Source organism: Dermacentor andersoni, chromosome 1 (genome assembly GCF_023375885.2).
Source record: "Dermacentor andersoni chromosome 1, qqDerAnde1_hic_scaffold, whole genome shotgun sequence".
Taxonomy (NCBI): domain Eukaryota; kingdom Metazoa; phylum Arthropoda; class Arachnida; order Ixodida; family Ixodidae; genus Dermacentor; species Dermacentor andersoni.
Window position 1 is genome coordinate 314,371,910 of NC_092814.1, and position 22,662 is coordinate 314,394,571.

At 45.5% G+C, this 22,662-nt stretch overlaps 1 protein-coding gene across 2 annotated transcripts; it reads right to left on the minus strand.

Annotated features, from left to right (window-relative positions):
* Positions 1-310: 310 nt before the first annotated feature.
* LOC126548491 (superoxide dismutase [Cu-Zn]-like) lies at positions 311-21,838 on the minus strand. 2 transcript variants are annotated; one of them, XM_055063392.2, is made up of 6 exons: positions 21,725-21,838; positions 16,242-16,384; positions 14,414-14,510; positions 3,728-3,809; positions 2,680-2,797; positions 311-738 (listed from the first exon to the last, which is right to left on the minus strand). In XM_055063392.2, the coding sequence occupies exons 2-6, from the start codon at positions 16,377-16,379 to the stop codon at positions 625-627; spliced, it is 549 nt and encodes a 182-aa protein (XP_054919367.1). In that variant the 5' UTR covers positions 16,380-16,384; positions 21,725-21,838; the 3' UTR covers positions 311-624. The 2 variants fall into 2 exon arrangements, with proteins under 2 accessions (XP_054919367.1, XP_050052657.1); XM_050196700.3 differs by having other exon boundaries at positions 3,728-3,797; positions 21,725-21,837.
* Positions 21,839-22,662: the final 824 nt, after the last annotated feature.

Genomic DNA, 22,662 nt, shown 5'->3' on the forward strand with positions numbered 1-22,662 from the left:
TATACAAAATCTGCATAGCCTACAAAATACACCGTATATAAACAAAGGTATGCGTGCTATAATATATTAAGTCATCGCCCAGCAGCCTCCAAAAGGATGCTTGGTGCATGCAGTTGTTTGTACTGAGCTTGCGCGTTTGCCGCATGTGTGCTTTAACAAGGCGAAAGAACAATTAACAGGATGATATGCAATTTATGATGTGTCCAGAATATGGATGCTTAGCTTCAGTCGTGGGCTACAGGGATAAACCAACCAATCCCGTGGTCTCTTGGGCTTGCCAAGAGGTTTTGAATATCTGGCGAAGGAGCAATAACGGGATATAAGGTACGTTTATTAAAAAACGCTGTGCCAGAACAGTGAATCAACTGGCTCGAATGAAAGAGAGCTGAAAATGTACGCAATGTGAGCGTTGTAGCCCTTAGCTAAACTTGATCGGTTATAGATATATGAAATAATACTTTGAGATATATAGAATCATTTTTTTTTCTTAGGTGCAGTAAAGTTATTTAGCGCTAACTAACGGATATTTTCTTCAGTTCAAGAAATACCCTTGCGAGGTCAAGAGCTCCTGCTCGTTACCTATCATTACAAGTACCCGCATATCCACTGCCAAATCCCTTTTCTCTAGCTGTCCGGCGCGATGCCAATGACACAACAGGCTATTCGACTTCCAGAGTGTCCGGTTGTGAGGCTGTCTGAAAAGTTGCCGCGGCCGAGGTCATCCTTGTCTTCGTGTACCTGGAACAACATTGAAAACAAAGAAACTATATTGTGGAGGCTAACAGTGGCAGCGCAACTATATGTAGAGAGGCTGGTTTTTGATCAAAACAAAACAAATAACACCTTTATTTCGACGTTAAATATCAGAGAACACAGCCAGAACGTTCAGGCACCGACAATTTCTATCAAATGCGCTGAAAGAGGTTTTGCTTTCTCACCAACATTGCATATTCTTGAAATTCATTGCAGTAATGTCACATATTTCCGCAAATGTAGAATAAGGCGCCCAAAATGGTGTTTAAACCTGCCAGCAATACACCCTATCAAGCTAAATTTATCCGGTCACCGTTCATCTGCATCATTCAGCGTCGGACTGTTACGCATTTTGAAATTATAAAACGCTGCAAAAGAAAAGTACTACGTTCGAATTCGTAATGGTTTTAACGATTTGTATTGGCGGAGCATGTGGACGCTAAGCAACTTATCTACAGCGCTATAGGTTCACTTCTATGCAAAAAAATAAAAAAGCGGCAGGCAAAGGCAATTCAGGCTGCCATGTGTTGAAACGTGAGGGCACGCGTATTGGTATCATTCTCCCCTACTGCCTCTCTCTCGCCCTCTACGCGCTCGAAAGCAGCGTGCGTCGCCAGACATCAAATGCCTCCTGAAAACAATGATGCGTAACCGCCGCAGCTGCAGCTATCGAGGTCACCGCTACATAAATAAATCAATAATAAATGTTGCCTCGGCCCAATGCTGAGTCAACACGATACCAGACCTATCCACACCAATTTTCGTTATTTTTTTTTATATTTACCATGCTTAGTAATATTTTAATGAACTGTTGATGTGCAGAAACCGTTTCTTGGTGCCTTACAACGCGTTCTAACTGCGAGCCAGTGATGAAGTTGGACATATTATCAGTGAAGGCAGCCCACCAATGGACAACAGTACTTACAGACGAGGGGCTTTTGTGAATTCGACCCTTGAACATCTCACATTTAGCCCGCAAGTACAAATAAAGTCGCATACTACGTATACCTCGAAATGTGGCCTACATTACCACTTCAGCTTTAAGGCTGTGCGCTCAGGTCACAAATTTGGCCATTAGGGAACCTCGCATTCTCATACCGGTTATCTATTTTGGCGGCGCTGCCTCGACGTCATCGAACCCATCTCTTGTCAGCCAACTAGATAAGACAAACCGCTCAATGTAGGTAATCTTATTCGTTTTTAAAGCAAATTCCTCGTTACCTGCTATAAACGAGGAGAGCGTTTTATTGGTCTGTTCAGACAACCCTGCGGGTCAACGCCCTATGTTTGCGTCGGTGGTTACGTAATTTTCCCGTTCGGAGATAGGAATAAAAACTGATTTGTATATTTTTACGTTATAGGGCCCATGATCATGAACCTGAAAGAGAGTAACGGACGCGAACTGACGTTGCAATATAGTCGTTTTATTTTTGCACCATTCTGTTGCGTAACATTGTTGCAAGTAAATATGGAAGGCATGTATGTCTACGTTTTTGTACAGTGTGTAACGTTGCGGCAAGCTTATTAAATTTTGAGTAAAAGTGTTCTTGTGCAATAAACTATTTCGCATTGAATTAAACACTGAATGTACATTGACTGCAACATGTGTGTTTATGTCAAAACAAGTACGCATCACATAAATGCCCGCTAATCCAATGGTTAAGTGAAGGAGTTAGCCGTTCTTTTTTCGAGTGTTTAGTTCGCTGTGCAGGGAGAGGCCGACGTGGCTTGACACATCAGCCTGACATGAATTCCTCATAAATGATTCTGAAATGTTTCTTCTCTGGTGACTGAGTAGACGAATAACTGAAGATTTCAGTGCCGAAATGTCTTCCGGAGAAACTTGACACCAATGCTAAGAAGGCCACTTCTCGAACTACGGTTTGCTCATCCTTATACAATATAATTTTCAGTATCACTACGTACCACAATGGAGCGGCCAACGATGGAGAGCATGCCATTCAGTTCTAGTTGGCTATCTGTCAGCGCAAATACTGCAGAGCCACTTTCGTCTGCCTCTATATTTCCAAGGTCTCCCACGTGACTGGAATAAACAGAACCATTTCAACACTTAGAAAAAAATGTGGCCGGGGAATTCATAGTTCACTTTACTGATAGACTAGGTAACTTGAGAGTGACATGCATATCATTACACAGTACAGTCAGAAGGCCATGACTGGGCCGAAGAACAGTCGCTATTACAAAAATAAGCATAAAAAATAGAAGAATATACCCATAACAAAATTGAACATAATCAGAAATCCAAGGAAAACCCCTCATCTCAGTGACACAATCAGCTGTGTAGTGATAATGATATACAAGCATGCATTTCATTGCGCCGTCAAAACCAATAGAAAGTTTCCAATATCCGGATTACGGCTTGTTGGAAAAGCTGCTGACCGAAATGTATTTTATTCGGTCGCGCTTCATGGGAAAGAGTCTTTAAAGAGTTTATTACGTGGAAATACGGTAAAGAATTATAATCATGAGAATGCACGTCTTTTTTGTTTTTGTTTTTTATTTTGTGTGTGGCAATCAGACTGGTCTTGGGCAATTTTATGAAAAAAGAGGCAGCAACTAAAGAAAATATATACATGTATGTACAAGCACTCGATAATTTAATGTTCTAACTCAGCTTACCGGCCACGTTATCTTTAGTGGCTGAAAAGTACTTTCGGAAAGAATGTAACAGCAGGTGACGTATTCATGATTGCTATATACAATCCGAACACCTGAATGCAAGCGCAACGACGACTCCAGTATTACATTTTCTCTTCTTTTTTTTTTTGTGCATTTGTAACGAAATTATACACCAACGTCCCATCGTCTACAACCTCGCTACCCACTATAATGTCTATCAATTTCTTGAGATTATCTAGTTCTTACTGAAACCGACACATTTCGAACAACCAAGATAGAGCAGACCATTTTGAGGCTCCAACAAAAACTAGAAAGAAAAGCACAATGACCTTACCGATCCTCGTCAAATGGAGCCCCGTGGTTTTTACCGAAGGGGTTGTAGTGGGAACCAGCTGACGTGCAACCTGCAATGAGAACTGAGGGTGAGCAACTCTTCCAGTTTAGTAAGAACTGGTGATAAAACAGACTTCGTTTGTTTCTGTGAGTCTACTGCGAGAAAGCAATAATGGCGACTATACTGAGAAGCTATAGCGATAAATTTAAATGGGCCTTGCCGCTGAGAACACATTGGAGTGAGCTGGATGCCTTTCAATGAGTATAGTCGCACAGATATGTTTTGAAAAGGAACGAATAATAACGGTGACATAAAGAGCTGAATGTTTACTTTCCCCATTCTTCCATAACACGTCGGCTCCTTTCAAACAGTAGGTGCCGATAGCAATTTCCTGCCTCTTCCTCTGTTGCTACTCCCCCACCCCCCTTTCTTTTATTGTCTTTCCGCAGTGAACTTGTGGTAACCTGTGAAGGCTGACATCTGACGAAGGTGACCGAGAGCGAGAAAGGAGAGGTGACAGGATGCACGCGACACGTTAGCAAGCATTGCTTTCCCGTTTGTTAAAAATTTGGAGCGTTGCGCATGCCTGCGTGAGCTTTCCCTCGGGAGTAGGTAATTATTATGTGCAATCGTAAATGGCTGGTGTCTACTGGCTATCTAGCGGGTCTATCACGTCATAGGTTGGACGTAATAGAGAGAGCTTTACTGCCGCAGTCGAGAACGAACTATAATTAATTCGAGATAGTGGGTTCCCTGCAGCATGCTGAGCAGTAAAATTTGGCTCGCATGTTCATAGCAGTAGTCCTTAAAGGAGCCCTAAACCACTATTTATCGAAGTGTAGAAAGGCATTTGAAGTGAAGCTAGGCTATTTCAGAAATACTTTGCCGCAAAGTACATCAATGCGGTCAGCAAAAGCGGTGGTATTGGCAATCAAACACGGCCTCCGCCGTGCTCTCGTTCCTTCTTCAGTGCCTTGCACTGCGAAGGCTACGGCGGACTGGGGCGTGCCCACAACCTAAGTTCCTTGTAAATGTCTTCTAAATGTCACCGTGGCGCACTGTTCAAATTTCATTTGGGATGCTAACGTACACGCCGCAAACTTCTGCCGTTGGCGTCTACGACGCGCTAAACATAAACCAAACGCGGTTGTCCTCAGCGAGCCGCAATGCGCTTAGCCAGTTGACTGGTGGCGGCACCCCGTGCTGGCCGCGGTATCTACGCGACGCAGCCGACCGCAGCTGCCAATAGCTGCCGTGTATGGGAACCCGCTTTATTACAAAATAAAGCGTCCAGAAGAAAATGAGGAGCAGGCTTCTGTTAAAAATAGTGCGTTTAAGAGAAAGATGACTTGGAGCTCCGCTTGCGAGCTCCGCGCACCGCGTACGACGGTAAAACTTGGCTGAGGTGTTTACAGCAGCTTATGTTAACTGCGGACAATGTTTTCACCAAGCCGGTGGGGTTGGTTCCGGGCCCCTTTAATGATCTCGAACGTCTTCTTTCGCAATTGTTGCAGTGCCGATTAAGTGGTCATTGTGAAATATCCAAATATGCATTGCAAGTCAAAAGGACGTCCACAAGACTCTTGCGCGCACAAGTAATGATAAAATCGAAAACAAAGGTATTTCTTTAAAAAAAGATCAGACGCATACCTTTTTACAGATTACAAGGGCAAATACAGTAATTCGGGACATCTAGAACCAGCACATCTAGAGGTTGCGAGAATTCAACAAGCGCAATTTATTTGAGTATAAACACCACTCTTCACGAATAATTAATCGTACAAGCAACGAATCATCGAACGTTTAAGTGAACATACATACACACCTAGTTGTATTTACGTACACACGTAACAACACGCCTCACATGTAATAGTGCATGTATATTACGTGATCATACACCTGCTACGAAATGCATGCCATATTATAACTGTGGAAATATGAAAATTGGCAAAATCTGTGTGCCCATCTTGGCTAAGAAAGGCAAATGGATTTTCGTGAAAACTACGGATTACTAGAATATGCCAGTGACTTCGTGTAATGCTCGAATAAGACTGCTTTGAAATCGGCATAAAAAAGAACTTTAGAACAACTAAGATATTGTTGAAATTTCACAGTTTCCCGAACCCGGACGCGAAGCTGGGCCATTTAGGCCGTTGGGTATCTCAAAGAAACACTGGCAACGAAAGGTGCTGCTGCAGATGCCCTAGATTGATTTTAATTCCGATGGCTGTACTCGGCTACCACCTTAATACAGCCACCGTGGCTGCCTTAAGTGAATACAGCCGGCCATAGCCGCTGAGGCACAGTGGCTGGTACAGCCGGTGCAGCCACAAAATCGAGCCCATAGTCGAAGGCATGACTCAGATTGTGGGAAGCACGTTGCCTCGGTCAACAGCACCTTCCACAGCATCTTCGAATGATGGGAGATAACTTACAAACCACCAAGCGTTGAACTTGCTTCAAGAATTGCATAGCTAAGCGTGCTATATATTTTTCACACTCCCTTAGTTACGAATATGGAGCACAGGATTATCTACGTCCAGATGAGAATGGAATTTTAAAGTCGACTGTGCTCAGGATGTTGGTTTAGGAGATCATATTTTGCGAACGATTGCATACTTCTTGGCATTTTACTGTGGAGCATCAGCAAAGTGTGGGCTCTTTATAGATGTCTTAAATTATGTTCCTTCAGGAAGCTAACCAACGTGCATCTGAAAGTGCGTATCAATAACGTTACATGCATACACTTGACTCAGAAAAGTTGAAGTTAAATCCATTTGTTCAAGCGCTCGTAGTGCGTGCGTGAACTGTACATTACTGAACTCAATCGAGAGGCGCCTTTGCGATTCAAATAGCAGGAAGCGTGGACGGAAAACAACGAAATGATAACAGCATGATTGTACACTGCATACGACGATTATGCCTAAAGGAAATCTCGATAAACATTACGCGCTCAATGCCTACACGCTATGTTTTTTTTTTCTTCACTCTATTGTTAACTCTGACCGGTTTGGGGGTTCTCTGGCCGTGGCATAGAAAAAAATTCGGGGCGAGATGTCGAAGGCAGCGCAAAGGGTAAGCTTTCAGGCGCCTCCAATTTCGTTTGGCACTCGGTCGGGCCTCGCAAAGCGCTCGCTCCAACCTTAAAGGTATGCAGTTAAACTACATAATGCTGAAGGTATTTTGCAAAGGTGTACACACTTCGGTTGTGTTTGTTTAAGTTCCCTGACACTTTGTTGAACCAGCAGGCACTGTACCATGCTTGAGCGTTGTACTGGATTATTCATTTCATTGAAAACGTTATATTCCTGAGCTTCGTGAAAATTGGAGGGAAGCCTCATCTATGGTTTTTAAGTGCGGATACTCCTTTGATGTAGAAACCATTCGCAAAATTTGTTTAGACTTGTTTCAAAAGTCCCCTGTCGTAGTATCCTGGGACCAAACTTACTGCAAGGAGATTCTTAATGGAAAGGGTGTGAAAACTGGATAAAATGCAGCGCAGTAACTGTCTCTCAGCAGAGCACACCCCAACCGCGCTGCACAGGGGGGAAAAGGAATGAAAAGGGGTAGTGAGGAAGAGAGCGCAGCAGCAGAAGCCGAAACGCCGCAGGCGTGAGAAGAGGCGCGGTCAGAGGCGATCAGCGAGGCCGAAGCCTGCGGCGAAGGCCAGGAGTGCGCGGAAAAGCAGCCTCTGTGAAGAGTTACAGCCCGAAGGGCGCAGGAGGGTGCCCGCCATTGCACAAGGGAGATTTTGCGCACGGTAGACTTGCGCGAGGGTCGCGCACGCGGACGAGAAAGCCGGGCACTCACATACCGAACTAGTTACAATTGTTCGAAAATTGGCTGTGGGCTTATGACTTCATCCCATTACAATGCCAGTAGAAAGATCCTCTTTCAGCAACTAAATATTTTGTCACGTAGGCTTTTACTGCCCCTAATATTCTTGTACTAGTAAGCTATAGCGTTGTCAGAGAGAAGAGAGAAAACGACGATTCCTTATTGAATGCTGGAGATGTGTGCCTAGCCATACGCTTATAGCATGCTACTCCAGATGACGAGTGTGACATATTAAATGACGCATTCATACATAGTGCACGTGCGCATAGCGTACTTAATATATTGTAAGGAATAATATTATGGGGAACTATATATTCTGAATTAGCAATAGCATTGTAAAGAAGTGGCAGTTAATCATCGATTAAACAGCTATGCGAAGTGACAATAGTGGTTTTATCGGCTGTACAAACGTGTAAAGATTCGCTTACTGACTAATGGCCAATCCGGCAAATCACACCGACGTACACCGGGACACCCTGGGGCGACGACGATTGGATGAAACGGTGCATTGGGGCGCCCCGGCGCGGCATCGGTGCTATTTGCCGAATTCGCAATAAATTAACAAGCACGGTGCCACGCGCGCACAGGCATACATGAACACATCTCGCTCGATGACCGCCCACGCTCGCTGTCAAAACGGTGTCGTGAGAGCAATAGCGGCAGCAGCAGCGAGCGAATTGCTCTTGGTGCGGCCTCTCGCTTCAACGCGAACTAAGCGGCAAGAATACTGCGCACACGAAGGTATCAGCCCTAGGCGCGCCTAGACTCTGTACCGACCGCAGATCGCTTTTAAGATAGGGCACGATGCCACGTTCAGCCTCACCGTAGGCGGCCGCCACCGTACTAAAATTCCCCCTCTCCCCCTTTGTCTTGCTCGCGACGGAAGACGTTGCGCTTCCCCCCGCCATCCTCCCTCGCGCGCGCGATATCGTGCCACCGTCCTCGGCTCACCCTCGCACGCTTTCACTCGCACTTTAAGTAGCTGAGTCATGCTCCATAAAGGTTTGCAGTAAATAGCACCTCTTCCTTTCGCGGTCTCTCTCTCTCTCTCTCTCTCTCTCTCTCTTTCTCTCTCTTGGACTTTACATGGCACATCACGACGGCGATGACGATGATGGCGTAAATGCGAGTGGAACATTCATATAATTACTATCGCAATAAGTGCAGACTGCCTACGATCAACTTTATTCGTTCAGGACGCAACACGATTACAGAAATTGGCTAATTCTCAATGTATGTTATCTATGGATAGGGAAAAAATTTACCGCCCAAGCACTCCGTACCGATGCTTAAGCAGCGAAGCTGAAACGCGTGGCCCCGGTGTTTGTCACTGGGGCCGCACGTCAGTGACGTTATACCCGCAGTCCGCCGTTGTCGCTTGCTTTCGAGTTTGCTCGGCGGCGCGGTTACCAGCATACGCCCGCCATTGACGCTTGCGATTCTTCAACATAAAATTGCTTCAAAATTAAATCTGGCCGTTACCCGCCGTGGTTGCTCAGTGGCTATGGTGTTGGGCTGCTGAGCACGAGGTCGCGGGATCGAATCCCGGCCACGGCGGCCGCATTTCGATGGGGGCGAAATGCCAAAACACCCCTGTACTTAGATTTAGGTGCACGTTAAAGAACCCCAGGTGGTCCAAATTTCCGGAGTCTCCCACTACGGCGTGCCTCATAATCAGAAAGTGGTTTTGGCACGTAAAACCCCATCATTTAATTTTTTTTTAAATCTGGCCATCACGTAAGAAAATGAATGGCTTATACCCCCTTAAGCAATGGTTCACACCCCCGTAGACGCGGTTCCTCATTACGAAGACAGAAGTGAAATTCTACGCTGGAATGATGAGCGCCAACGGAGCAATCTGTGGAAGCAACGACGACGACGAACGCGGGAGCAGTGGCACGTGCGCGTTCGCGCGGTTGTTCCGAGGGGCGCCAACGAGCTATAGCTATGGAAGAAGACTACGACACTCGAGCCATTGCTCATGATGATAATTTTCTGCACACAGGCGCGGACAGATGCATTTTCGTATCGCCTAGCCATATAAAGCTGCGCTTTAAATATTTCGAGTGTCAGCGCAGCCATATTGGAACTTTTTACCCTCAGAAGTCAAACAGGCAGCCAATTTCTGTTGTCAGTGAAGCTTCTATCCATCAAAGAATGTGTATTATCACAATCTGCTTTTCTACATTACAAATTATATTCGCGGAGACTTCTTTTAATGCCTACCATTTATTTTCTTAAGTTCCATATGCTCGCATGGTTTACTCTGCGTCCTGCATTCTATATTTTATTATGTTTTCTTTACGATGACTCCCGAAAAGCTACCAGCTTGTGTGACGTACTCCTGTCTGTGCTACGTGTACATCTACATGATTTACTTTGCAGGATTTCGTTATAGATCTCCCCTTGCCAAGAGCTATGCATCTAATTCCATTTTCAACAATATTTTTTTGTATGTTTGCAGTGTAAATAAATAAATAAATACATAAATAAATAAATAAATAAATACAATACACTGACCTATTCACAAATGTGACCACCACAAATATAGATTTATGCACGTGTCGAGATCAACAATCACTGCGACTACCGTATAGGACTAATCTACACTGCCGTAGTTACGTTCCCTGTGGTGTCATTGCACGTGCCGTGGTGGCTCACCCATCTCACGTTTCCTGAGAGGTGCTCGCGGCTGCGTATCTTTCACGTCCAGTGGGGGTGCAACGAGCTCACTCTTCTGCCGTGGTAGCAGCATGACCTGCCGACCAATTAGGTGCTCCGTGACTTTCGCCGTCTTGCGCCTAAAGTTACGCTGATTTGCTGAAATGATCCGCAGAACGGCAAACACCCCCGACGCGGGTCTCAATGCATCATTGCGATCACAGTTACTGCGAAATCTTTCGTGTTGTGATGCAACACTTCTGGAACAGCACTGGGTGGGAGTAGCATTCACCGATTCACAATGATGTGGCACGGGAATAGCCTACTCTGACGTATGCGGCCAGTGCAGATGTGATAAGTATGTAGTGAACTCTCGCTAAGAAAATTCGGTTAAGCCAAATTCTCACTTATAACGAACAACATGAGAACGTTTTTTTGGTTATTCATATTCTCAATACAAAAAAGTATCCGCTTAAGACGAACCACCTCAGACGTGCTCTTCTGTTAAGAAGAACATCCGGAGTGACCAACACCGATCCTGCAGGCTAGGGTGCCTCGATGCGCTGTGCACGGGGGCGCGCGCATCGAGGCACCCTAGTGGAGGCCTGCGGTGCTCATCACCCCTGAACAGAGGCGAAAACAAGAGCAGGAAACAAAACAAGACAGTGACGTTTCACTTTGTGAACGCGGGTGACACGCAAGCGCATGGGTGCTATAGCGCACACGAAGCTACCGGCCTTCGGTGCGCCGGCAGGCAGTCCGCATCGCAGATCGTATTCAAAACAGGGCTTGCGCGGCCGCGCCATATGCAACAGCTTCCGGAGTACAACGCCGCTTTCATTCGCTTACTAACTAAATCGACAAACATGGTGTCAGTGCACACACGCAAACTTGAACGCACCACACGCGATGACCGCGGACGCTCGCCCTCAAAACACTGGCGTGAGGAATTGTGGCAGTCGCAGCGTGCGAAGTGACCTTCGCCCTTTCTATCGCTTCAACACAAACTGAGCGACGAGAACAGAGCGCACGCAAAGCTACAGGCCATCGGCACATTCAGATTGTGCCCCCAGAACAGATCGCTTTCAATATAAAGCCCGCGCGACCGCGCGCGGGCGATGTACAACACCCTCCTCCCTCCCCTCACCGGTTCCATGCGCGCGACTCAAGACGGCGAGCTTCGCTACCCCCATTTCGTTATTTGCACACGCGATATTGAGCCGCTATTCGTCGGCTCACCGTCGCGCGCTTTCACTCGCACACACAGCGTACGGCACGCGAGGACGATCTTATCACGAGACGAACTCGGTACGTCCGTATCGCAAACAAAACCTGCAGCAACTTCCAGTGGAGGTAAACCCAGCGTGCCCTCGCCTATCTTCCTCTTCAGCGACGCTTCGCCTCGTTTCGCCTTCCCCACTTCGCTCAACGTCACCTAGACTTTCCTCTAGGTTGCGTTGCTTTGCCACGCGCTTAGCGAGTTCCTTCGTACTTACGATAGCTCGAAGCCTGCACCGAAGATCTGTGAGGCAGAAGATGCCTGCTTGAACTTTTCAGTGAACTTTTTCCAGCAGCACGAAGACACAGAAGGATTTTAAGGTCATTCGGTGAGATCACATCGTTTGTGGCTGCTCCCCGATTTGCACAGAAGCGCCAAACATCCATCACGGACTGGATGAAACGAAAGAAGAGTACTACTTGAAGACAGTTCTTCAGTTAAGTTCAGCTAAATAAATGTTTTTACGTAATTTTCCCCAGTTGTAAATCTGCTAAATTTGCCGTTTTGAAGTAAGATATCTGGATGCACCTGGTCATGTTGCCAATCATTCTTGTGATAAGACGAACTTCTCATAAGACGAACAAATTTTCATGGTCCCTACGAGTTCGTCCTAAAGGGAGGCTACGGTAGTACCTTCCTGCTCTGCCAGTGTTCTTGCTTCGACGGACAACGCCAGAATTAGCGGTAGGCCTTGAGTAGGCTTGAGAATAGACATTTTACCGAAGCTGAGGTCCTGGGAGCCTCGCCTCAATCCTCAGCATCCCCGAAAGCTACACGACCACTTCTTCTTATCCTAAAGGCAACAGACTTGAGTACCCGACCATAGATAGCCGCACTGCACTCTCCGCTGGTTATCTGCGCCTGAGATTATTCTGAACTACCGACATTTCTCTTCATCTCTACCTTTGGCTCTCCCATCTCTCCCTACTCACCGCGTAATGTTGCCAACTGGACAAAATCTTGTTAACCTCCTTCCCTTTACCTCCTATTTCCTCTCTCTAGTCACGCCCAGCAACAGATATCTAAACCACATGCTCTCAATCAGCAGCAGTTTTGAGCTGTTCACGCACCCTGTTCTTTGACTGATATAACCCTCAAAAGAGGTTCCATTTTACTCCGACAGATAGCAAGCAAGTATACACATACGCATGGGCCACTCAAAGTCGACCTTCTGAGCTGTCATTTATGTCAGTATCGCGTCCCAAGAGGCTGAAGCTACAAAAGGTTCTGGTTTTCATTTGGTGCGTGTTCCCAGCTAAAAATAGGAAGCCCCAGGAAGACTCGTTTTGCACATTTATGCAGGTGCAGCAACCGGAAATTACTTTTCGTCCTTTTTGTTTCTCCCACTAGAGCGGAGGCCTGAAACTTGCAAAAACAGGTATGCGTGCAGGGGGGGGGGATATGTGGAATGTATGAGCAACGGAAGCCGGTGTTGCCGCTCTTTCTGTATGAGAGCAACGGCTGTAATCGCGCGCGCGCACACACACAAAAGAAAGAGAAGGCAGCAGCACCGACTCTCTATCGTTAGTCTCCGTCGTTGCAGTTATTCATAACAACTTTCCTTCGCTACTGAAATATTTCCGATCGTAACATTTTTTTCAGCTACAAATGTTTGGAAAAAATACATCATGAGTCCAGTAGATAGGTCGTCAGGGGTAAAAAAGACCCAAGGGGAGAAGTTTTAAGCAAGTACGCCTCCTCCGGGCACTATATTTCCCTTACAGAGAAAACTTAACTTTGTTTAAGAAATTAATAAAACTAAAGAAAGTATTAGTATAAAGAACACTATTCTACGTCGAAACATTAACAGATGAACGAAAAAAAGACGAGAAAATCGTGAGCCATTCCACTCTGTAAAGTCGGATGGCCGCCCAAACACGACGCAGAGGTGACACAGAACTTTCAAAAAAGGTACGAACTCGTTTATATTCTTGATCGGTGGTCATCGTGACGAAAGGTACCCGCACATATTTATTTATAGACATGTGCATGGACGACTATAGGGTGTTTCAGCGAATGCTCTCATTTTCTTTTTTTTAAATTGCCTGTGGAAGATCGCACAATTCTACTCCACAAGCTGGTCTACTCGAAGAGGCAGGCATTACTTGCCCGAAAAATTCATATGCGTAATCGACTAATTACCAAATATTGGCTAATTACGTTTTTAACTAGTTGATCATCACTTATGACTCTATATATGCTGTAGAGTCATGCGAAACCCGCAGTACATTCGCAGCGCTAGCTTATTATATAGCGGGTGTGTAATGTATTTATGGTGATGGCATCGCGCATATGACAGTCAAGAACAGAGACAAGTAATAAAAAAACAGATAAATATGACAAGCGTGGTAGCACTCACCACGATGCATAGTATCCACACTCAAACGTTCATTGGAGCCAGCCATTTAGCCTCCAGTCAGCCAGCCAAGCACCCACTTATTTATCTATACCAAGCAAAGCCAAGCCGTAGCCGAACCAGTCAGCCAGCCAGAGAGCAAGCCGGATCATGAACAGGTGGTGGCAGCCCATAGCGAAGCTGAATAATTGTAGTCACTGGCAGAGTCAAAGATTTGAAAGAAGTGTTTCAGAAGCAGTGCGCTGTCTGAAAACATATTTTCTTTTCTTTTAGATACTCAGTGATTGTTGCTTCGTCCCCATATGTACCTGACATGACGAATTTACATGTAACGCTTTAATACACGAGGTGCCCATAACGGAGGTATGTATATAAATATAAAACAAGCATAACATGGCCTAACCAATCTTAAACAATAGGATATAAAAAGAAAATAGGCATAATGTCCCAACTGCATTTATCGTCAAATTAATCTGCATCCCAATTATCGCAGCACTAAATCAGCTTTTTGTACCTCGTGCCCCGTTAGAAAGTGAACGACTATATCACGAACCATCCGTCAGGTCTCCATATTGGTGCACGTGAAAGCCATGCAGTCCTGGCGCAAGTTGAGATATGTTGCCTTGCACAGTCACACGCTGACCGGGTTTCTGTAGAAGGGGAAAAGGCTTTAATCAGTTTCCAAATCGAACTCTTCTTTCTGTTATTTCTCTTACTGGTTCACCACACACAAACTCATCCCGTCGAGCCCTTGAGAGGGCTCGACGGGATGGGTTGACGCCTTGACATTTATCGCATTGGTAGTCCTTATTGGCCGGTGTTGGTTCTTAAAAACCGTTCTTTCTCAAAAACTGCTTTTTCAGTGCCGGCCGTAACACTTTAGATACCAAGAGCAACGAAAGAAAACGAAAAGCATTGCATATCAAGGAAGTTTGTGCCAATGCCCCTACGGCTATCTGTCGAACGCAAACGCATGCACCAGCGTAACTGAATCGGCAGCATTTTCAAAACATTATATATCAGAAGGCCGCTTGAAGTTGAACAACTTTCAGTCAGCAACGTCGAGAGGGTGCGCCCTTTTAATAAACGCGTATTTACGGCACTTATTTATAACGTATTTACTGCATTACAGCGCTGTATTGGTCAGGAATAAAGCACTGCCGTAATGCAGGAGGAAAATTACGAATCAGTGCCGTAAACCGGCATGTTCTTGGAGGAGCGTACCTTTTGAAATATCGTTTTTTTTAATGCTGCCTATTGAGTTGCGCAGTGAATTGCAGTGAAGGGTGATAGATGGCCGGAGGGTAATGTCAAAAATTTATAGGTATCGCAAATTTTTATGCCAATTCTTAGTAAGCGCGCAAAATAACAGCCTCATCTGTTAAGAACAAACCCCGCAATGGCCGTTATGATTTGCAAACGACTGCAGAAGTTTACGTAAATAGGTGCGACGAATAAGCATTAAAGCCTTAAAGGGACACAAATTAGGAACACTACATATGTCAGTTTAGTCTGACGAAGGATTGTTTCAAAACTCGGTTCGGTATTTGTTTACAAGTAAAGGTTGTATTATGGCGGACAAAATGAAGGACGGGGTTTCCATGTTTGTATTTCATTCAGAGGAAGCTTTAGCTCAGGTGCTCCTTTCTAAATACACGTAAAAGGAGAATTCGTTTTTCTCGGCAATCACTGCACCAAATTTGACAAGGTTTGTTGCATTTAAAAGAAAAACTTAAAATCTAGTGACTATTGGTTTCGAATTTTCGATTAGAGGTTACTAGGGGTTATCTCAGAAAAACGTTTTTGCGTTTTTACATGTATTTGAATAGGCCGCGTCGGAGTTGGGCCCGAGTTAAAGCTTACTCTTAACAAGTCACAGCCCCGGAACGTTGGTCTGGCGTAACTAATTTCAATTGCATTTTTGCAAATTCGGGCTGTTATGATAAAAAGGATTGAGTTACTCCCTGTGTTGAGTATTACAATGCAATATAATTCTTTATTCGTTAATAAACAATAACTGTATCAGTAAATATGCTGTCCAAATCTTGCATTGTCTAGAGAACATAACGCGGATATTTCAATTCAAGCCCGTGTTTCGATGTTTTTTTTATTTATTTTATTTAAATTTTTGCTCTCTGCTTTGGTTTTCCAAAACTCCGCGCACGGTAATACTCACGTTTCTGGTATCCCAGAAGTGTAGTTAGACAATCCAGTTAAGCTGCACGTTTCTGAATTGAATATTCAACTGAACACACTCTGCAGTAGCCCACAACTATTTTTTCGCCATGCATTCTTAGTTCTGAAATGGCTCTTGAGCCACACTAAAGCGCTTAATAAATTTTCTTTGCTACGCTTTCGACTGCCACCGTTGTCGAACTAACCTGGTGGAATTGCACGTAGCCTTGTGGTGTCCCCGTTTCAAACACACAGACTGCATCGGTGATGAGTTGTTCTCCTTCAGTGTTCACGCCCACGAAGGCACTCAGAAGTAGCGACAGCAGGAAAAACGCCGTTATCATCGTGTCTGCAAGCATCGGAATGAACGCTCAAGCGATCATGGCGTGCGAAGTCTATATTGCTTGAGAGGTACTATAAGCAAGCTTTCCTGGCATCGCTCAACTCGTAGCACATACTTTAATTGTACATTGAAAATACGGCAGTGGCTATGGTACTCCCTTTTCACTCATACGTTGACGAGTGTATTAAGGAATGCAAACTTGTCATGAAAGCTGAAAGTGAGTCTTCTTTTTTTGATTGGCCGCAGCGTCTATACGTCACCTCACTGACCTATACTGACCAATAAAATGTGGAAAGGGCTCTCCATGTGCTTCTGGTTTTCCGTGCACAGATGGAGACGGTGGCAACTTCGCCGTAGTGACTACGCGGTGGATGAAATACTAAAGATGTTTCTCTGGTTTCAATTATCATGTTCATCGCGAAAGTTCTGTAGAACACAAAGAATCACCTTGTGTACACTAATGTGATCGCGTCATGATGATTAAATTTGCTTTTTGGGATATCCCAGTTTTAATGTTTTCACATTAAATCAGCTTCACTTATATTATATTTAATTGGAGCATGAGGCAGAACAATCAAAAAGATCGCACATCCAGAGGAAATTCCATGACTTCATGGCTTCAAGCCTCAAAGCTCAAGCGTAAGCAACAGTTAAAGGAGCATGCGACCTACTGGTGCCAGCATGCACTAATTGATATCGCATAGACACGTAGCAAAAGAACAGATTTCACGTGCATGAACTTAATTTTTGACAAATGCTTGCTCCTCATTTTACAATATTGGTTTCTAGCGAGGAAATGAGTGTTATTTTCACCATTATAGAAGAATGGATGTTCCAATAGCCCTCAAGAACTATGTTTCCTCTATACTCGTCTCTCCCTTCTACCCTGCCCCAACTACAGAGGCGACACTGGATCACCCCCTGGACATCTGTCTGGGCCTTCACGATGCCCGCACCCTCCACCTCTGTTGAGGGAAAAGAGTTATTATAACCACCATATTAACCACCAGTTTCGAGTTGTACATCCAGAAAAGTTAGTGACGTTTCACTTCGTGAACGCAGGTTGTGCGCAAGCATGTGGGTGCTACTTGATTTCTTGTGCATTGCATGTAGAATGTTTCGAAGAGCCTTTGATTGCGTGTAAGTGTGCCGGTTATTTCAAGGCTTTTTATTTTGCATGTAAGTGTAAAGTGCCATTAGAAAAAATGTTAACGCGCTGTAAGGAAATAAGCACTATTTATTATTTCAAGCAGTTTGGTAATGTAGTATTCCCAGTATTCATTTTCCCCTTCTCTTTCTTCCTCTTCTGGAGTCTCCTGGACACGCCAAGCTCGTGCCTTTTTTTTTTTCCGGACTTGTTCAGCTCATGCCCGGCGCCTGGCGACGACATTCGGGTCGGTTGCTTCGTGCTCGGCCTACCGCCGCTTGCGTTGCTGCTCCGTCCTTCTCGCTAGACGCTCGGCCTGTCGATCACGAGACGAAACCGCCACCAGCATACCGCACACAGAACCCCCAGCCAGAGGACGTCAACCCAGCGTGCCTCCGCCTACCCTCCTCCTCCGCGACGCTTCGCCTCCTTTCTCCTTCCCTGCTTCGCTCAGCGTCACTTAGACTTTCTTCTAGGTGGCGTTCCTTTGCCGCGCGCGCTCTAGTGTTCCTGTATATGCTCCCACAAGGAGCAGAGTTGAGCATAACTTTTCCAGCGCCGCTGGCAGCGCTATTCGCCAAGCGCTATCACGTGGCGCAAAATGACCTCAAATGCTTCCCTCGCGGCGACACACATGGTCTCGCCGATTGCACGGACGAGGCATGTACGCTTGAGCGTAAAATTGCGGTTTAATTCGATGGCGTCCGTCTTATATGATCGGCCTGGAAGCCTTTCTTGTGCACTGCAAGGTCAAGGTCATGCATCCTGACAACGTACTCCATGACAGAGTTTTTGCACGGACTTTCAATAATATCCCCCACAAATTAAATAAAGATGTGATAAGCAAGTTTCAGTTCAGCGAAAAAATTCGAGTGATAATCACCCTTTCCCGATGTTCACGCTGCTACAAATTTAGCGTCGGGGAAGAAATAACGTTATTAGGACAGGTTATTTGCGCGAGTTGGCCCGCGTTTATAGCGAGAATGCCGAGCAAAGCACTGAAGGGTGGATCTTACCGCTCTTCGCTGCTTTGCGCTGCCCCCCGCCTTCAGCCTGTTGCCCTGTCTTCACTCGTCGCTTAAAATTTTCGCGTCATCACACGGCGCTCAATTTTACATGCTTGTTGACGGATGTGCTGCCCTCAGCAGTGGCGCGTCAGAGGGACATACTCTGCGCTACGGAAGTTCACATCGTATTTAATTTTGGTAGCGGATCGTCTGTTGCGCCGATTTTTTTATAATTTAGTCGATTTAAGCCAATTCTGACCAAGAACACGGCAAATCAACAGTTCTTCAAGATTTTAAAGAATTTAATACGATGAGTGAGATAAAGAAATATGGCGGATCAACTACTGGTGCACAAAGGCACACAGTGGCATCATGTGAGAGATGTGTCATTTGTCGGTCTCTGCGTTGTCTGCACAGAGTGCGACGCAGCTCCGCTGCCCCGCTCCCATTCAGTGAGTCTCTATGCTTCATTTGCATTCTTAAGATCGTGTTATGGAGACACATACCTCCTTGCTCACAATGTTAAAAAAGCCACTGACTTCTGCGGCGTTGAAGTACACACTTGTTTGCAGTGCGCAAGAACCCTGCTACAACAAAAGGAAGCTGAAATGTTTTCACATAAAGGCATCCTGGGATATGTAAACAGCTGCAGTGAGCGTGTTTTACCTGAGTGACGTCCGAGACGAGGACGATATGGCGTAGGCTACATGCATAGTGTACGGTGACTTAACAACCACCTAGAATGGCGTGTTAGTTTTCAACGACTCACCGCTTTTCGCGGTGCCTCGTTCGGCTGCAGTAATCCTTACCTATATTGCAGGTTAGATATATGTGCGCGGGCCTGTGTACCTACACTCTATAACAAAGATAATGATGGCTCCCAACTCCACCTGCGAAAGTGCCCGTCTTGTCCCATCTTAAACTCATTCTTTACAGTTCTCGTGCCACTCATTGAAGTACGTTCGCGGTTTCGATAGAGTACGTCAACTGCTTGCGCTGAAGAAGAATCAGCGCACTCCTTCGGGAAGTGAGAGAACTTCAGAATACCAACTTAAATATTATGCGTTCAGTTACTTTCATAAAAAGGGATTGTCAGCACTTCCTTTTTTCTTGGAGCCTTGGGAGTGATGTATTTGTACTTTGCTACAACACACTCTGATCACATCAGTGCTGCTTTAGCACTGGCAATGTACTGAAATACGCATCCCTTTCCCCCTTCCTTACTAGCGCGTTTTGTTATTGTAAAGCAAACTCTGCAGAATCTTTGAGAAACGTTGTTGTGCCATGACGTGTGTGGCCAGAAATGGATTGCATCAGGCAACGACGGTGATAGCTTTAATTTTCAGTTGGTAAAGAAGTTCAAAACCATTCTTTTCCTTGTAGCTCTCCACGAGTTCCGGGCAGAGCCAGTGCCACTGGTACACCAGCCTATCGAGTTCAGAAGACCTGGTCACACCTTCAACGTATTCTATATTTTTGGCAGACTAAACGTTAAGTGCGCATTCTGTATTCCTGAGAAGCGGGTCGATTCGCAAACAAACAATGTGAAGTAATAACACACGTTAGTTGATTTTTTCTGACTCGTTTAAACTGATGAATGTCGACCGCGTACATGTGACGTTTATCTTAAATGTCATGAAGTAGCCTGATTCGTCGGCCTAACTTTCATAAAATAAATCAGCGCTAGTGGAAGCCCCAGTTTTAGACAGCATATTAACAGTACGTAAACTTATTTTCAAACACTGTCACGAAAAGACAAGCTCGGTGGGAATCCCCTTTCATACTGTAAGTATTCCCGCTTTGTTGCCCTCTGTCAGTAATGGTGTTTCCAAGACTTGCCACCTGTGTGTTGTAGGATGCCGCCTCGTGGACGCCTCGCGCACTAGGCTGTCCAATTTATCTCTGCCCGCATATACGAACCACAATCATGCGAGAATGTATAAGCACAAACCTCGCGTGCCTCGGGAGCTGTTGTTGTGTGGCCAGCTGTGTGGAACTCACGGTATGTGAGCAAAAGCTGTTATACCTATCGTGTATTCAATCTGTCCTGCTTCACGCTACAGACGGCAAACGGCTGACACGCACGGTACTTACGAAGAGGGAATCCAGGCGTCCTGTACATCTTCATTTCACCGTATACATACGATTCTTCAATATATGTTTCTTCACGTTTGCTTTAATTTAAGATGGCCACAGATAAGGGGGGACGTTTGTTTTCTTAATCAGAACTATGTATTTCACTTGGTGTCTTCCATGAAGCTTCCAAAATGTGAGTAATACGCAAGATCGTTATCTGTAGTTAACCAAGGTGATTATTCATCTGGAGTTACGGAAACTGAAGTAAAAAAGAAATATGCGGATCCCACACACTGTTGGAATCGATGTAAGCGAAGCTTTCTGGGCTATTTGCTTTGACTCACGATAATTAGCGGCGATGTTGACGGCCAATGTTTAATTTATTCAACCTTTAATCCAAAGAAATTAAGCTCGTGACGGGCTGCGAATTGTTAGCAGGAGAGCCCTATCATCAGTGATGTGGTTAGGTTGCTTGTTCTCTATTGAAGCAAATGCTGTGATGTATTTTGTATTCGTGATACCAAATATTGTATGCAGTTATCGCTTGAATTGTTAAAGGCATTTTTTTTCGTGAGGCTAACAGCTTCGCTGTAAGACTGCCCGAGCTCTAAAGCGTTACCCGCCCATGACCTTGTGGCGTAGCATGACGCTACCGTGCGAGATAGGTAAGAGTGACAAAGAGTGACGCCTCAGCCTATGTAAATCAAGAAAAGTCATGTGGCAATAGCAAGTAAGACAACAATAATAACGCCAGTATTTCCTAATCAGTCACCAAACACACACGGCTCTCTGTAGCTCAAAATAATTATCGGATGTCAGCAATTCTCCACACGACTAGACGAGCAATTGTTTCTTCCCAATGTCATGTTGAAAATTTATAATAAGAATTTGAAATCCTTTACAAGAAGCAAGGAGTGCACACTTTTGTCAGCTCGTTGGAACCACAAGTTAATACCTCATTTATCCCTCCACATTTATAACTGCGCAGTCACATTAAAAAACTCCCCGTTCTGTATAGAGATGAAAGAGTCCAATGGCAGAACGGACCTCAATTACATGCGTAGATCGCCATACTGTCGCAAAAATTAATGAACTTGCCACGCAGATTCGTCTCACCTTCTATCAATCACTTCGCAGCAGGGCCTTTCAGGATGATCGAAACTGCGACTCGACAAAAAGCTGGCCAACTGGCGTCAGTAGCCAAAGCGCGCACAACTAACTCAGCTGGGACGCGATCGCTAAATGGGATTTGCACAAAGCGTGCCGTGTGCACGTTGCCGCAGGTGTTATCCTTCACGGTGCGGTGCACTCGCGTCAAGCAAGAGCGGCGGTAACAGGGCGAGCGCGAGAGGCAGTGGGGGTGCATGCGCTTCAGCCGCGATGACGTTCCTATTACAGAGTGTTCTGTGACTACTGCGACAAACTATGGCTGATGGTTCGCCGAGTGCAATGTGTCGCCCGGTTTCTCTGTGCGCCTATTGCACGCGCCGGTCTGTCTGAGCGCCTGCATGCGCGTTCATGCTAACGTGTAATAGGCGTGTCCCTTATTGCTTGTGTGCACGTGGCTCTACTTACGGACAGTGTTTTGCACGCCGTAGAGCGCAAATGTGTCAACAAGATTCCTGCTGATAAAGAAAGGTCGTCAGAGGACATAAAAAATAAGGAGGAGGAGGATGAAATAAAGAGAGAAGGCAGGTATGTTAACCAGAAATGCGTCTGTTTGGCTATCCTACTCTGGGGGACGGGAAAGAGTTAACAGAAAGACGAGATGGAGAAAGGGAGGGGGAGGAAAGCCGCGGTGAGCTCGAGCACGCAGAGGGCCTTAGCAAGTCAAAGGCGTTCACATAGGTCAGTCGCCGCCAAGAAAGACAAAAGTGCCTGCACAGCTTTGTGGGCGCACAAGCGATCGGGACGGTCTACGAGTAGCACCTGCGCGAACAACGGCCGATCGCCCAGTCGTCGCAATGCGATAGATTATCTTTGTCTTTGCGAATGAAATCGATGACAGTGGCACAATAAATGTTCGATGTTCTCTTCGCCGCCGCAGACGTCAC